This window comes from Panicum virgatum, chromosome 8N, assembly GCF_016808335.1.
Source record: "Panicum virgatum strain AP13 chromosome 8N, P.virgatum_v5, whole genome shotgun sequence".
In the NCBI taxonomy this organism is placed as follows: Eukaryota; Viridiplantae; Streptophyta; class Magnoliopsida; order Poales; family Poaceae; genus Panicum; species Panicum virgatum.
The window spans coordinates 7229617-7243212 of record NC_053152.1 but is presented as its reverse complement, the minus strand read 5'-3'; the positions used below and the strand labels follow the sequence as shown (position 1 = coordinate 7243212).

The window sequence follows — 13596 nt, the reverse complement described above, 5'->3', positions numbered from 1 at the left end:
GTGGTCTTACAAACTTATTAGTCCCATTGATTATGTTGTCATACAATCACCAAAATCACAAACAATAACCTAATGGGGCCATGTTTCTTACATTCTCCATTCGAGATTGTCCCTTCTTTCTTCATAGAATAGTGAAAAGAGAGTCTTCTATGGGTGAATGATGAAAATAGTTAGTGGCTGCTGAAATCATGTAGCCTTGTATGTTGGTTACAATATAATAATTTATCAAGCTATTGTAGTTACAGTTTGTTGTTCCCTTTCTGCAGTTTGTAAATTGTGAGCTGATCACACACTGTTTTGCTATGGGATTTACTAATTCTATCAAAAAACTGAGAGTCTAAGATGCCATCGATTGTTAGCCATTTTATCTTATTAAATTTGTAGCAGTTTTAACAAATACTATATGAAGTAGCTTGCTATATTTTCTTTCTGATGGTAAATTGTATGAACAGATTCCATTATGGGATTAGTGAACATATTTATTAGCTATATATCCTGTAGTAAGAAGAACCATATATTTGGTTGGCCATTGTGGTTGGTTTTGCCATCGCCATCCCTAGAAATACACATTGCTTATTTCTTTGAATATGTTTTTTTGTTATTCTAAGTCAAACTATTCTTAGTTTTTTACTAAATTTATAAAGAAAACATTTGGTGAGCACACCAAGGTGTACTAGTTGTTAGTTTTTTTATATATTTCTTTAAAGTAGAACAAAAGAAACATTTGGATAATTTTCATCAAAAAATTATTTGGATAATACATTTTTTAAAAAGAACTCCTATTAGGTAAATTTTATTTTATGTTGTGAAAAGTGTATTTGACCCTGACCCGTGAACGTAACGCCAAAACCTCTCAGGGAGAAAAATCAGACGGTTCCAAAAGTTCACTCCTTCACGGGACGAAAAACCCTTCATCGACACCACTCAAACTTTCCCTAAACATATACTAGTTTCCTTCTAGTTGCGCAGCGCACAGAGACGACCACGATCGCATCAACTCAGGATTCGGGAACAAGAAGGGTTATTAGGGTGGCCGTGCGGCAAGGACGACGACTATACCCTAGACCGCCGGCGTCGTTGCCGCCGCTGCTCCTCACCGGATCATCGATGGCTTGCGGAGCGTGCCGCTGCTATTGCAACGCCGGCCGCGAGGCCGAGGGCCCCGGGGACGAGCTGTCGGGCGCGTCGGCTGACCTCGAGAACGGGCAGCGCACGGAGACGGCGGCGACCGCAGAGAAGGACCCTGTTAACGTGATCTTGATGAGCGCCGTCGATAGGGTGACCAAGTTCGTCGTCCGGGTACGTGCACCACGCTTGAGATCAATCATCTCATCCTTCCCAGCCTCTCGCACGTACCATACTACGATCAGTCTGCGAATTGAATCAGCACACGCATGCATGTCGATTGCGAAATCAAATTGAGTATCCAAATCACGCACTCGCCATGAATTTGGGCAAACTCGATCTCGCTAGCTGCCAGGTTTAGGGATTCCATGATGAAAATCTATGTGCGATTCTCCTATGCCAGCGCTCCTGGCACACAAGCACAAGCACGCCTTTCTGTTTTTTTTTTCATTCACTTACAGAAACCACTGCAAGCTATAAGCCCATTACTTACTCCTGCTTGGACACAGCTCGCAAGCATGGCATGGAATGCACATGAACCTGTGGACATGGTCATGCAAACTTCAGCATGAAGAAAATCAAGGAAGAATGAAACTAGCTAAAATAGAGCATGAGATTATTCGTAACTCTAAAAGACAAAACTTATTTCTGAAGAGAAAGTCTAGTTAACAATCCAAACAACAATTTTTCAAAATATGCTTGCACCTTGCATATTCCATGTTTATCAACTTACTATAAATAAATTATTTTGTGTCCACACTACTCATTCCTCTGTTCTTTTTGTTGGCATGCTCTGTTGTGGGGGCGGTTTACGGTGATGTGTACTAACTGAAAGTTACCGTGGTTGCAGGGATTGTTGATCTTACTGTGGGTATATTTGTATAATTCCATGAGAAGATATGCAATCAGCTACATTGGCAACGATACATGGTTTAGTACGTTTGCTGTGACTGTTATTGCCGTACCGGTAGCTGAATTCTTATGCATTGTAGGCCAGGTCTTGTCTACCCCACTACCAAGGTCTTTTGACTTGTGGCCCACGCCATTCCCACGACGAAAATAATTTCATGTTGGTCAAGATTCAAGTACTAACCTATCAGACTTTTTATGTATTGAAGTTTTTTGTGCATGATCCATAGTGTCAATTACTGAGTTGCTTCTAGAAAATTGAATGAGAAAGAAGGGGAGTTTGATGGATGTAGGAGAGGGGTTTGTTTAATACCAAAACTCATGTTGTTCAAACCTGAAAAGGTGTGTGTGCTTTTGAAACATGGTCTCCTAAAGCAAATCCTAGTAAGAGAACCCTAAGGTGTGTCTGGACTAAAGGTAGAGCATGGTACTCGATCGCGTAAGTATCATTTTGTTGAGTCCTTATGGTATAACTAGGATCATGCCCGTGCATTGCTACGGGCAGAAAAAAACTATAGTGCAGCACAAAAGTAGCGTACACCCTTTTTCTCAACAGATTTTGGTATGAAGATCCCATAGCTGGCGGCAACTATAAGATCAAGATGAACGGAGACAACTACACATCTGATAGATGTTCTGTAAATTAAGATGCTCCTGAAATAGGCAGGGCGCCTCACCTTGAGGTTTATGAGCTATTTGCGGCGCGATTATGTACCTGACGGAGTGGTAATGGAAACATAATGTTCAGAAACAGACAATCAGCTAAAACTATGATCTGGCAAGACATGGCCAAGAACTGAAAACTAAAAAAAAGTAGCTCTGAAATGGTTCAAATATTTGCTCAAGAATTCCTCTGAAAAGCAAACCAAATGCAGGGGAGCAAGGATTCAAAAACCCAGAGACGCTGCTGCTCAATACAAGCTGAACCTTCAGGATTTCAAAAATTCAACGAGAGAAGTGGGTAATTCAGCCTACAATCCAGACACACATGGACTTCTGATGATAGTTCTGATGATATTCTGATAGTGCAAATTATAGCACACCCTGTGATAGTTCTGATGATGGTACATAGGTCACACTTCCAACGAAAAAAAAGATCATTGCTTTGTAGCAGTGTGCCCAGCAAAACATAAAATTCTAAGCTGCAATGTGAACATGATAATAAAACAACAACAATCACCGGCTGCAGTCCTAATTGTTTTCTCTGTCACTCAACAAGGTGGCCCTGCTGCAATGCGAGCTTTTAAGATGACACTCAACAATCCCTTTCCAACCTGAAACAAAGCCAAAATTTGTAGGATATTGAGTCCAGCTTAAGCCAAAAATACTTATATGCGTAGTTTTCAATAATTAGTATTTAAGGACTCAAGGATGAAATTATGTGATGTAAGAAAAAACATAATAATACCATATTGCAGTATGAGTGCACAATAATCCGATTAACATAACCATGGTCAGGTTATCAAAGAAACTCCAGAAATTTGCAGCGATAAAAGTATGAAAAATATTATATGCATTGAGATTAAACTTTCCATACAATAGAATTGGTTTGAAAAATAATTAACACAAGTGTCGGTACCTTTACACTATGACGTTAGGACCTCTTTGTATACAATATTCTTCCTAAAAGTACCAGCTTTCAATGGACTTTATTTTCTCCTCCTTATTTCCTGTCTCTTTACTTTTATTTTTTGATTTTTTCTTCTCTTTTTTGCTTCCTCCTCCAGTTCAATAGCATTAGGTGGAAGTGCAAGAATCCGGATGTCGGTAGCCCTCAACATTGCAACATATAATTGTCCATGTGAGAAAACAGAATTAGGAAGGTAAACACCAACGTTAGGGATGGTTTGACCACATGACATGTTGACGGTCATGGCAAAAGTGAGCCTGATAGGGAACTGCTTTCTTTTGAATTGGAACGGGAACATCTCATCATCAGACGAGCATAATGGTATCCAGGGAAGAAAAACTTGCTTCCCAGCATATTGACCCAACACAATTTTTGCATCGATTGTATTTATTTGGAATCCACGAACAACAAGCCTCGTACCATCATATAATCCGTTCGCAGGATCGATGTTCCGAAGCAATATGATTGGACAACCAACCTTGAGCTTCAACACATGCGGAGGAAACCCATTGGGTGTTAGGGTGTTAAGGAACTCTGATGGGTAGTAATTGTGTGGATCATCTGCAGCAGAATCAAAACTATGGTACTCCACCTATGATAGGCTTCACGGTCATGTTGATTCCTCGTAGCCTTTTTCTCAGCCCCTGGCACACCTGTGACACCTCTGGTGTCTGTGTTCTAAAAGCCAATTCATTTAACTCAAATAAATTGCAGAAGGGGTTTTGGAAATTAAATTCAGAAAAAAGGTCAAATAAAAGTCAAACTATACATTTGGAAAATATAATATGAGAGTAAAGGGGTTAAAAACCTACTCAACATCCTATTTAAAAATGTGCACAAAAATAAGTTTGAAGGGTAATTGGTACCTTAAATGACATGTGCTAAATTCAACTTCCAGCAAAATCCTATCAAAAACCAAATAAAAATCAAAGGCCTTTTGTGCAAGTTTGAAATTTTAAATTAGTTCAAAATGTGGACTTCAAATGAAAATTTGCCTAAAACAAAAGTTGTAGATCTTGAAAAGTTACACAAGTTTGGTATTCAACACTTTTTCATTTGAGCCCCGAAAAATAGAGAACATTTTAGTTTACCGAGAGGTCCCTGAGTTTTCGAAAATTACAGAAAGGTCCCTATCTCCACCTCCCTCTCCGTTTCCGCCGCCGCCCGCCCATATGCCGCCGGTGGACCTCGTCCACGGCACGTCCGCGGCCAATTGGACCCAGGAGGGCCAGCTGAGAACACCTGGATGGCCCCTTGGCTTCTCCTCGCACCCACACGCGTCCCTGGCCACTTGGGCACTTGCCACGCCGCCCGCCATGCGCCGCGCCGCCTCCTACGGTCGCCACCTCGCCGTCGAGCGCTCCTGGCCCAGTATGACATCCCCCAGGCGCCGTTTAGCTTCGCTTCGACGCCCTCCCTCCTATAAATAGGACCAGAGCCCCGCCGTCGTGCGACCCCTCTCATTTCCCCTTCCTCCGCCGTCCGCCATCGCTGGCGAGCTCGAGCTCGCGCGGACAGGCCATCCCCAACCCACATTGCCCCGTCTGACCTCACCAGCAACCTCACCCAACTCTAGTGATGCTCACACGCGCCCAGAACCCCACTCGAAACCCTCCAATCACCGCCGCCCAATCGCGCCGTCGCCGGCGAGCTCGAGGCTCACAATGGACCGGTCGATTCCAGCTGAGATCGATCACGAGACCTACCCCAGAAGCTTTCTCATGCTCTCGCGGTGCTCGTGCACTCAGCGTTCGACTACCCCGAGCCCTCCTTTAGCCACACCGCCGGCGACCCGAACGCCACCGCCACCATCAACGCCGATGATCTCGATTCTGGCCATCTCAGCCCCGAACACCGGCATTGGTAGGTAGCTCTCGAACTCCTCTATCCCACGTGCCTCCCAGTCACAGCACCGGTAAGCCCTGCCTAGTAGAACACCACCGGCAAGATGTGGCTGTGGAGAAGGCCGGTGAAGGACCCGGGTGTAATTTTTCTTTTGCGTTCAAGGGTCTGAATGCAAGTTTTTTAGAGTTTGGCAGTGAAATTCAAAAATGCATAACAAGTCACAGAAAAATTGTAAAAATACAAACTCAAATGTTCTAAAACCATTACACTGAGATCTATAAGTTTTGTTACACCTAAATCTTCAGAAACCATACCCATTTTAATCTATGAAAAAGAATAGCGAAAACACCAAATGTTTGTTCTGGAAGTTTTGCTCACTGAATGACCATGATTTTTGGGTATGTTAATCCTGGTACAGTATTAGGATTATGGTAAAAATATGAGACCTGGTTGAATCTGTTAACTTGCTTAACCTACCAAGATTCTCAAATCTGCTACTGAAATTCATGATTTAATGCTGGAAAACATGGACATGTTTTAGCTCTGCAATTTTTCCTGGATGCATATGTAACTGAAATCTTGCTGATACAAAAGTTTAAGAAATTTTAGAGCTAGTTTTCTATATATCCTGTTTAATGCTTGTTTAATAAACTTAATTCACCATATATAGTTATTGTGCTTAGAAAACTCTAGACTTATTTCTGGAGCCTTGTTTTAGTTTTGGAATCATGACTGCAAAGTTTGGACTCTATTTATTGAGTATTGCTTCAGTTAAATCATGCTCAGTAAATCATGACTAGGTTTGCTATTTTTGTTCTGGGTAAAATAGATCCTATTTGATCATGATTTTTGGATATGATCTTAGTTAGAGTACATATTTCCTATGGTAAAAATTTCACATGCAGTACTAATCATCTTAAACCTTGAATTAATATGCAAGCTCATGTAAAGTTAAATGCATAATTAATTTATCTGGTAGAAATAATGCTTGATAATTTTTCTGGAATATGTTTAGACCATATCTAGGTTCTGGTCAAATTTTGAGATTCAAACTCCTTGTATAACTCTCTGTGGAATTTATCTTTGATGATGGCTTGATGATTTTGTTAATTTTGTAACCCCTGATGCATAAGTATATAAAACCTGGAAAATTTACAGTACTGAGTAGATGACATATAGATGTTCCTGTAAATTTTGTAGCACCATAAACCATGCCCATCATTCTGTCCGAAATTGTGAAGTCTTATAGTAATATGCTTGCATGATTTTCTATGATTAAATGCTTAATGGTTAGATGCTGAAATTTACCAAGTGAGTGCTAGATTGTCTGAGCTGTTCTACCTTAATTTTTCATCACTAGTTCATGAGTAGGATTTTCTGTTAAGAATATTGTGAACAAATGCTATGTTTTAATGCTAGAAATAGAAAACAACCCACACACTCATTCAAGAAGATATTTAGTTGTGAATACTACTTCATAAATGATTGCCCAGTAAATGAACTCACAAAGATCATCCTTAAGTTAATTTTGTTGGACTACAACTTTATTGTGAAGGAAAAAATCATTTATCCTATTGTAACCATGAAAATCTTGCATTGCATATAGACGCGGTTAATCTCGCCGACGGAGATTACGAGCTGGTTCCCGCGGTCTCTCTTGTTACTCCGGAGGTTAATCTTAATTGTGCTAACGTGATTCAAGACCTGGGCCAAGCCCCAGAGGACTCTCAACCTGACAGTGCCCAGGAAGACAAGCCCCGGTGCATAATCTCATTATTTTACATATTATATTCATCTAACTATTTGTATATGTTATAATAATTTTATTGTGCATTTACGTTTTCTAGACGTTGATCGAAAACCTTAAATGCATGATCCCTAGGTACTTATGTTTGATATCCGGATCTTTTTATCGACTAGTTGCCCTACTAATTAGAAAGGTAGAAGTCGAGTGGTTTTCTGCCTCTCGCGAGCATATAGGATTTGACTGACTTTAAATTTCTGTTGAAATATAAGGACAACGGGCGGGGTTGTGTAGTTGTGATACCCCGCTGGTGTAGTAAAAAGTGGTTAAGGTCGCGGTATGTGGCTCATTTCGTTAAGCGTTTAAAAGTACTAGCCACATGTCGAGAAATATGGTAATCGGTAACTTTAAGTATCTGATTGGACCGGCGAGTGGAATGATCATTCACCCTCTTGGTAGAAGTATGTTTTATTTTTGTCCGGACGTACGAGTGCAGAGTGGTCGGACTATGTAGTCGGGGAGGGTGACCCGGATCCACAGACCGAAAAGAAAGGGGAACAGTAGCGTTGGCAAAAGCGAAGTCGATCCCCATGCGTGTGTGTTAGGTTCCGCTGGCTAGGTTGAAATTCGATTTGAAATCGTCCGCATCTCACGGCATGAGATTGCTTAATGTTTTTGGTCACAGAGTAACAAGTGCAACATAATGTTGATAATACTGTTGTTTGATTAAATGGTTGCTTTACCATGTTTGAGTAGAGATAGATGCAAAACTTAGAATGATTAATCCAACTAGAAAATGGCTAATTTAAAATCTAAAATAAGGATCAACTCTTAGTGGCACTTTTGGCAAAACAAACCCCACAAACCAAAAAGCCTTGCATGTCTAGTTATAGGACTATGGTATATCCGGTGACGGGTAAGTCTTGCTGAGTATTAGTATACTCAGCCTTGCTTGTGACACTATTTTCAGATACTAACTTCGAAGATTTGATTACGAGTCTGACTTGGCCGTGTACTCTGCCTCCGGGCTGGTCTGTCGAGTGGGATGGCCCTCCAGCTGGTGCTGATCACCCTCCCGCTGAGTGACGTGTTTCGTACGGGCTTTATCGATGCGTCACTTATTTTCGTTAGATGTCTTTTACTGCTTTAGCTGAGACAATGACACTTGACTAATTTGAGTAGTTAGAACTCTGTAGTACTTTACTATTCTGAACATGATTTGTAATAAATTTACTTTCTGCTGCAAAACTCTGAGATGTATGAGATGTTCTGTGTTTTAATCTCTGAGCTCATCTTCGTATGAGTGTTGTCTGCGCGATCCTGGAGGAGCGTGGCTTTTACCGAGGCTTCACTCGAGAAACTACCGGTGCGTGCCGAATTGGGTCAGAGTTGCTTAGCAACGAAAATCAGTGCACCCGGGCCCAGTCTTTTGGGTGGTTCCGCCACAGCACCCAATGATTGTTTTTTGGCGTGATACATCTCGCGTCGTCGCCGATTTATAAGAGCCCTCTGTTCAGCTTATAGTGCCATCCTACAGGCTCTGACTCTTACACGACGACGTTCCTCAGGATCCACTACTGAAGGATCATGTAGTGCGTATATTTCAGTAACCCATAATAAGCAATCAATAAAGAAACTCACTCTTAAAATGACCACTGACTAACTATTTACAAAAGAAACATACCTGGATCCCCCCGGCTAGGCGTTGCCAGCATGATCTGTAGAAGTGATGTTGTCGATCAAGTCATCTGACGGTGTGACAAGTACGTCTGTTGAGACTGGTATGTCACCTGATCCTGCACAGGCGATAGGGACGGTCAAGCTTGTTGACCACATTAGACCCTATACACAAATCTTTAAGAATCGAAACCTGGGTTATTCCCCGAGCTGTGATTGAGCCACATCGCCAGCTACTCCGACCGTCGGATTGGTCAGGCGGACGGCTGAGATCGTGCCTTTCCTGATTATTTTTTAAAAAACTCCTTGAACTTTAGTAAAATCAACCCACGGTCCCACCTCATCTCTCAGGTAATTTTTTGAAAAAACCCTCAGATTTTCTCAAACACAACCCGCAGTCCAACCACGCCGAACTCCTAGTCTCCTACAGCCGTCACTCCTTCGCCGTGCCCCCCCCCCCCCCCGGCCGCCGCCGCCGCCACCGCCATCAGGTTGCGTGGACCCGGGAACCATAGTCCTCCATCTGCTCCGCCGCACGATGCTTAAGATTCGTAGGAGCCTGGAGGCTCAGAAGGGAAGCGGAGCGATGCCGGCCGCAGAGGCTCCGCAAGACGACCTCCCGTCTAAATCTCCAACCCCACCGCGCAGCCCGTCTCCGCCTCCACCGCCCTCTTGCTCCGTCACCCCCGGCCCCGCGACGTCGAAGGAGTCGACAAGATGAGCCGCCTCCCCGACGACCTCCGCCGTCGCGTCATCTCCCCGATGCGCTGCCCCATCGCGGCTCGGGCGCCCCCGAAGCCCTACCTCGACATGCTGCCCCACCGCGTCGCCGCTGTTGTGGCTTTGGCTATCCTCAACGTGCCGCCCAACCCAGCAGCGGCATCACCGCGCAACCCCAGCCCCGGCTGAGCTTGTCCCGTCCCGAATAGGCGGAGTTGGAGAGGAGTCGGCGGAGTTCATGATCCCCCAGGACGGGACGGTGGTGGAGCTAAATGAGAGCAACTTTGATGCGGCGGTGCGCGCCATGGATTGCCTCTTCGTTGAATTCTACACCCCCTGGTGCAGCCACTGCAATCGCCTGTCCCCGCAGGTAAAACGGTCCCCTCCACGCATGTCTGCTGCCTACTCTGCACTTGCTTGCTTAGTGGTTCACTAGGGAATCGAAGGGAAGCGAGTGAGCATCTCTGAAGTAAACTTCTACATCATCTATATTAGCATGCGGGTTACTGAATTTACTTCAGTACATCATCTTTGTTGCTGCAATTCCTATGCAGTTGCCAGCTACAATCCACTGGAGCATGATGTCAATTTTATCATCAATGGCATCCTCCAGGTCTACTGGTCTACGATACTGCCTACCCACCAGGTGTATGATAGAATGCTTAATTTTGCCTAGAGCTTGATCCAGAAGCTTTCCTATCCAATCAACAACAGATATCTAATGTTCAGAAACAATAGATTACTTATTGATTGACTAAGGTGTGGTTGCTAAAACAAAAAATAATCACACGTTGTTTCAGTATTGGCTGCATCAAGATAATAATTTTGGAGTATTGATTGGTCGTGGACTTGTGTCTAGTTCTTTCCTTTGCAGTGCTGCAGACTGAGAGGATGCACATAGGGCCTCCAGGAGGTGCAGCTACGGCACACCCGTGGGGTGGAGGCTGACTCAAATGACATATGGAGTGTAGGTTAGCTGTTCAAGAAAATGCCCAAGCAGCAGTCAGTATAATTGTTGATTTGATATTGTCTTACTGATTAAAAGTTTCAACTTGCATTGATATCGACTGCTAATTTTGAGATAGATGATTGTTCCAACAAGCTTGCAGTTGATACTGATGACAAACAATTCCATGCTTTCATTGCTTGCAGAGGATGTCAAGCACTTGCATTCAGTAAGTCAATACCTCCTCTCCCCTTGCTCAGAACATAAATATAAATCCAATTTGTGTATTGGATAACCTATTTGTGCTTTATTAGATCCTTTCAGGTTCAGAAATTTTATCCTACCTTTTATCCTAGAAGATGCAAGGAAATAATGTGGTGATTACTTTCATATCAATTTTATTTTGTTCTGCTGTTTATTTTATGTTACTGATGTATTGTCATTTTTATTCCTTTCATTGGCGCAGGCAAATCTCATGGTTGAATTGATACAAAAGTGCTATTATGTTGATCTTCTGATTTAGTATTGTGCATTAGATAGTGTAATGTTGCAATATCCAATTATCTTATGGATGAATACATCAACCTGCTGAACGGTCAGAATTGCACTTATATAAAGCAGGCCTACTGTTCTACCTGTATCCGCACCGGAATTCTAGAACATGCCATGTTCACTCCAAAAATATATCAACCAAACGCTATAATGCAACAACTATGCGGTGCTTTGGCAGCTTGGCTGCTGCTCAACACAATGACATTGTGATCCAATGGAATACTTGCATAAGTCGCATGATCTATGACAAGAACCTGTCCAAACTAACAAGAACCTGTCAAAACTATCTCTGAATTTTCCTGATTGCTTTTTGTGTATACTAGGTTCTGAATAAGTCAGCTAAATTCTCATTTTTTTCAGAGTGCTACCGAAGTGCTATCCTCTGTGCAAATGTACAGATTTTAGTGATAGATGCTATATTTGGTAGCTTTGCAAATATCATTTCGTGCCACCTCCTATCCATATATGAATCAGCCAAAACAAAATGTGGAGACGAAAAATAAAATAAGCCTTTATGAAGTGTACAACTGAGAAATGTAATGGGCATACTTCTTCTTCCAATCTATGTATATATATTTTGTATAGTGCAAATGAAACAAAATGAAGTGTGTACATTTTCAGAAATGATCTACGAATCCAAGTTGTGAATTACACTTCATTATATTTAATGATTTTGAATCAGTTGAGTTGGGTAGTAAATTTTTCTTTCATCCAATAATCCTGAATAGATTGGCTTCTTATCTGAAAATGATGTATCAATAGTACAAAAAACTGACAGCACAAGGCTTGCATTGTATTTCTGAATTGGCAACATTTAAGGACCTGAGCTGTCTCTTCTATGTGCTTGGAAGATATTTACTATTCTTATGCCCCTTCTGAAATGATGAAATTTTGAATGACTTGGTCAGTGCAGTCCTAACCCATTTATATTGTGAAATCCATTATGTTGCTGCATCTATCAACATTATTATTAAATTTCTCAGATGTTATTTCACTATACATACACATTAACTGAACATCCAATAAAACTTCGTAAAATGAATTACATATTCACAACAACTACGTTACCTCCAAGCGGCTGTTGCTTGGACCACTACATGAGAGAGAATGGACAGAGGGGCAAATTGTACAAGATTCTGAAACATTTCTTTCTCAATATTTCCTACCAAGTCAAATTCTATTTATAATCGAAACTATTGACAGATATGTATTATATATGAAGCCTCACGATATTCACTGGCCCAGCAAAGGCCAAAGCGCGGCAACGCCGCGCGCTAATTCTAGTGTGTGTTAAACATGTACCCACAGCGGTCCCTAGAAAATACATCCAGTTCTAACACTATGAGCGTGTTCAGGTGATATCTAAATACATACCTATATCCCGCATCCCCCGGCTATCAGCTTGATCTGACATTACCGTGCCTTGTATCAAGACATCAGGCGGTGTGACTGGTACCGAAGGATCATATAGTGTGTCTATTTTAGTATCCCACAGTAAGCAATTATTATAATAAAGAAACCACATTGAAATCACACCTGAACAGTCTGCAGAGTCGTGTGCGCCACCGAGCTAGCTGTAAACATTAGACCCTGTACGCAAGTACATGTTAAATATGCACCCACACCGGTGCATCGGAAATGCAAGAAACTGAGTGCAATTGTTGCAAATAAATGGGCTATTTACATAGCCTAGAGATTTCCATTGACAAGCCTGCCACTATATCTTTGAAACTGTGCATAAATTACACCACGTGGCATTACTTCTTGGGAACAAAATTTATGCACAGGCACACTAACCTGCTGCAATGTTCGTCTGGACAGAACTGCAGCTGCAGGTAAATTTAAGCACACGTCAGTTGGCACAGTGTGCTCAATTTCAGTATCTGCCAGAGAAATGAAGACGAAGGAAATCAAAATAATTTCAATTCTCCAGCTTTTTTCGAAATCTTCAGATTATCCTATTTTAAAATTACCAGGGTATACATATTAGCCTATAGAGCAGACACATAGTAGGATATTATTTATTTACTGATTACTAATTATTTTTTTATGTTCCCTTGCGTATGGCTCACAGCCTTGCACAAATATCTAGAGATGGCTGATAACCAATATGAAAATGACCATAGCTTCGAAACAATGTCCAAAAAGAGACAGATCCCAATGCACCAAATAGAATTTGCACAGCCGCATAGAAAGCGAATGAAATGTATGAGAATGCAGAAAATACGGGAGAAAAGAAGAAAAAGGGAAGAGCAAGATAGCTTCCATATCAGAGAAACCGCACTGAAACGACATTGCCTGAACATAGAACGTAAACACTCACATTTATCTTCATCCTATGGTAAGGTGTGTATTTCACACCAGAATATATCAAACATATAAAAGAATCATAGAAAGATCATATTTGGGCATACCAGAACACAAATGCAAATATTGCAATGCCATATA

At 41.8% G+C, this 13596-nt stretch overlaps 1 protein-coding gene across 4 annotated transcripts; it reads left to right on the top strand.

Annotated features, from left to right (window-relative positions):
• The first annotated feature begins 9440 nt into the window (after positions 1–9440).
• Positions 9441–11236, top strand: LOC120685698 (protein disulfide isomerase-like 5-3). 4 transcript variants are annotated; one of them, XR_005679699.1, is made up of 3 exons: positions 9441–10020; positions 10525–10621; positions 10736–11236. XR_005679699.1 is itself a non-coding variant. In XM_039967762.1 (3 exons), exons 1-3 carry the CDS (start codon positions 9889–9891, stop codon positions 10535–10537), a joined length of 237 nt encoding a protein of 78 aa, XP_039823696.1. In that variant the 5' UTR covers positions 9441–9888; the 3' UTR covers positions 10538–11236. The 4 variants fall into 4 exon arrangements, 1 of the variants encoding a protein (XP_039823696.1); XM_039967762.1 differs by adding an exon at positions 10205–10296 and having other exon boundaries at positions 10525–11236; XR_005679698.1 differs by having other exon boundaries at positions 9442–10020; positions 10525–10825; positions 10911–11236.
• The last annotated feature ends 2360 nt before the right edge of the window (positions 11237–13596 follow it).

Bases quoted from the DNA above. Each gene is read 5' to 3' on its own strand.
- LOC120685698 (XM_039967762.1), top strand. From the start codon at position 9,889: ATGATCCCCCAGGACGGGACGGTGGTGGAGCTAAATGAGAGCAACTTT. The intron at 10,021-10,204 runs GTAAAACGGTCC...ATTCCTATGCAG, and splicing joins GCAATCGCCTGTCCCCGCAG to TTGCCAGCTACAATCCACTG.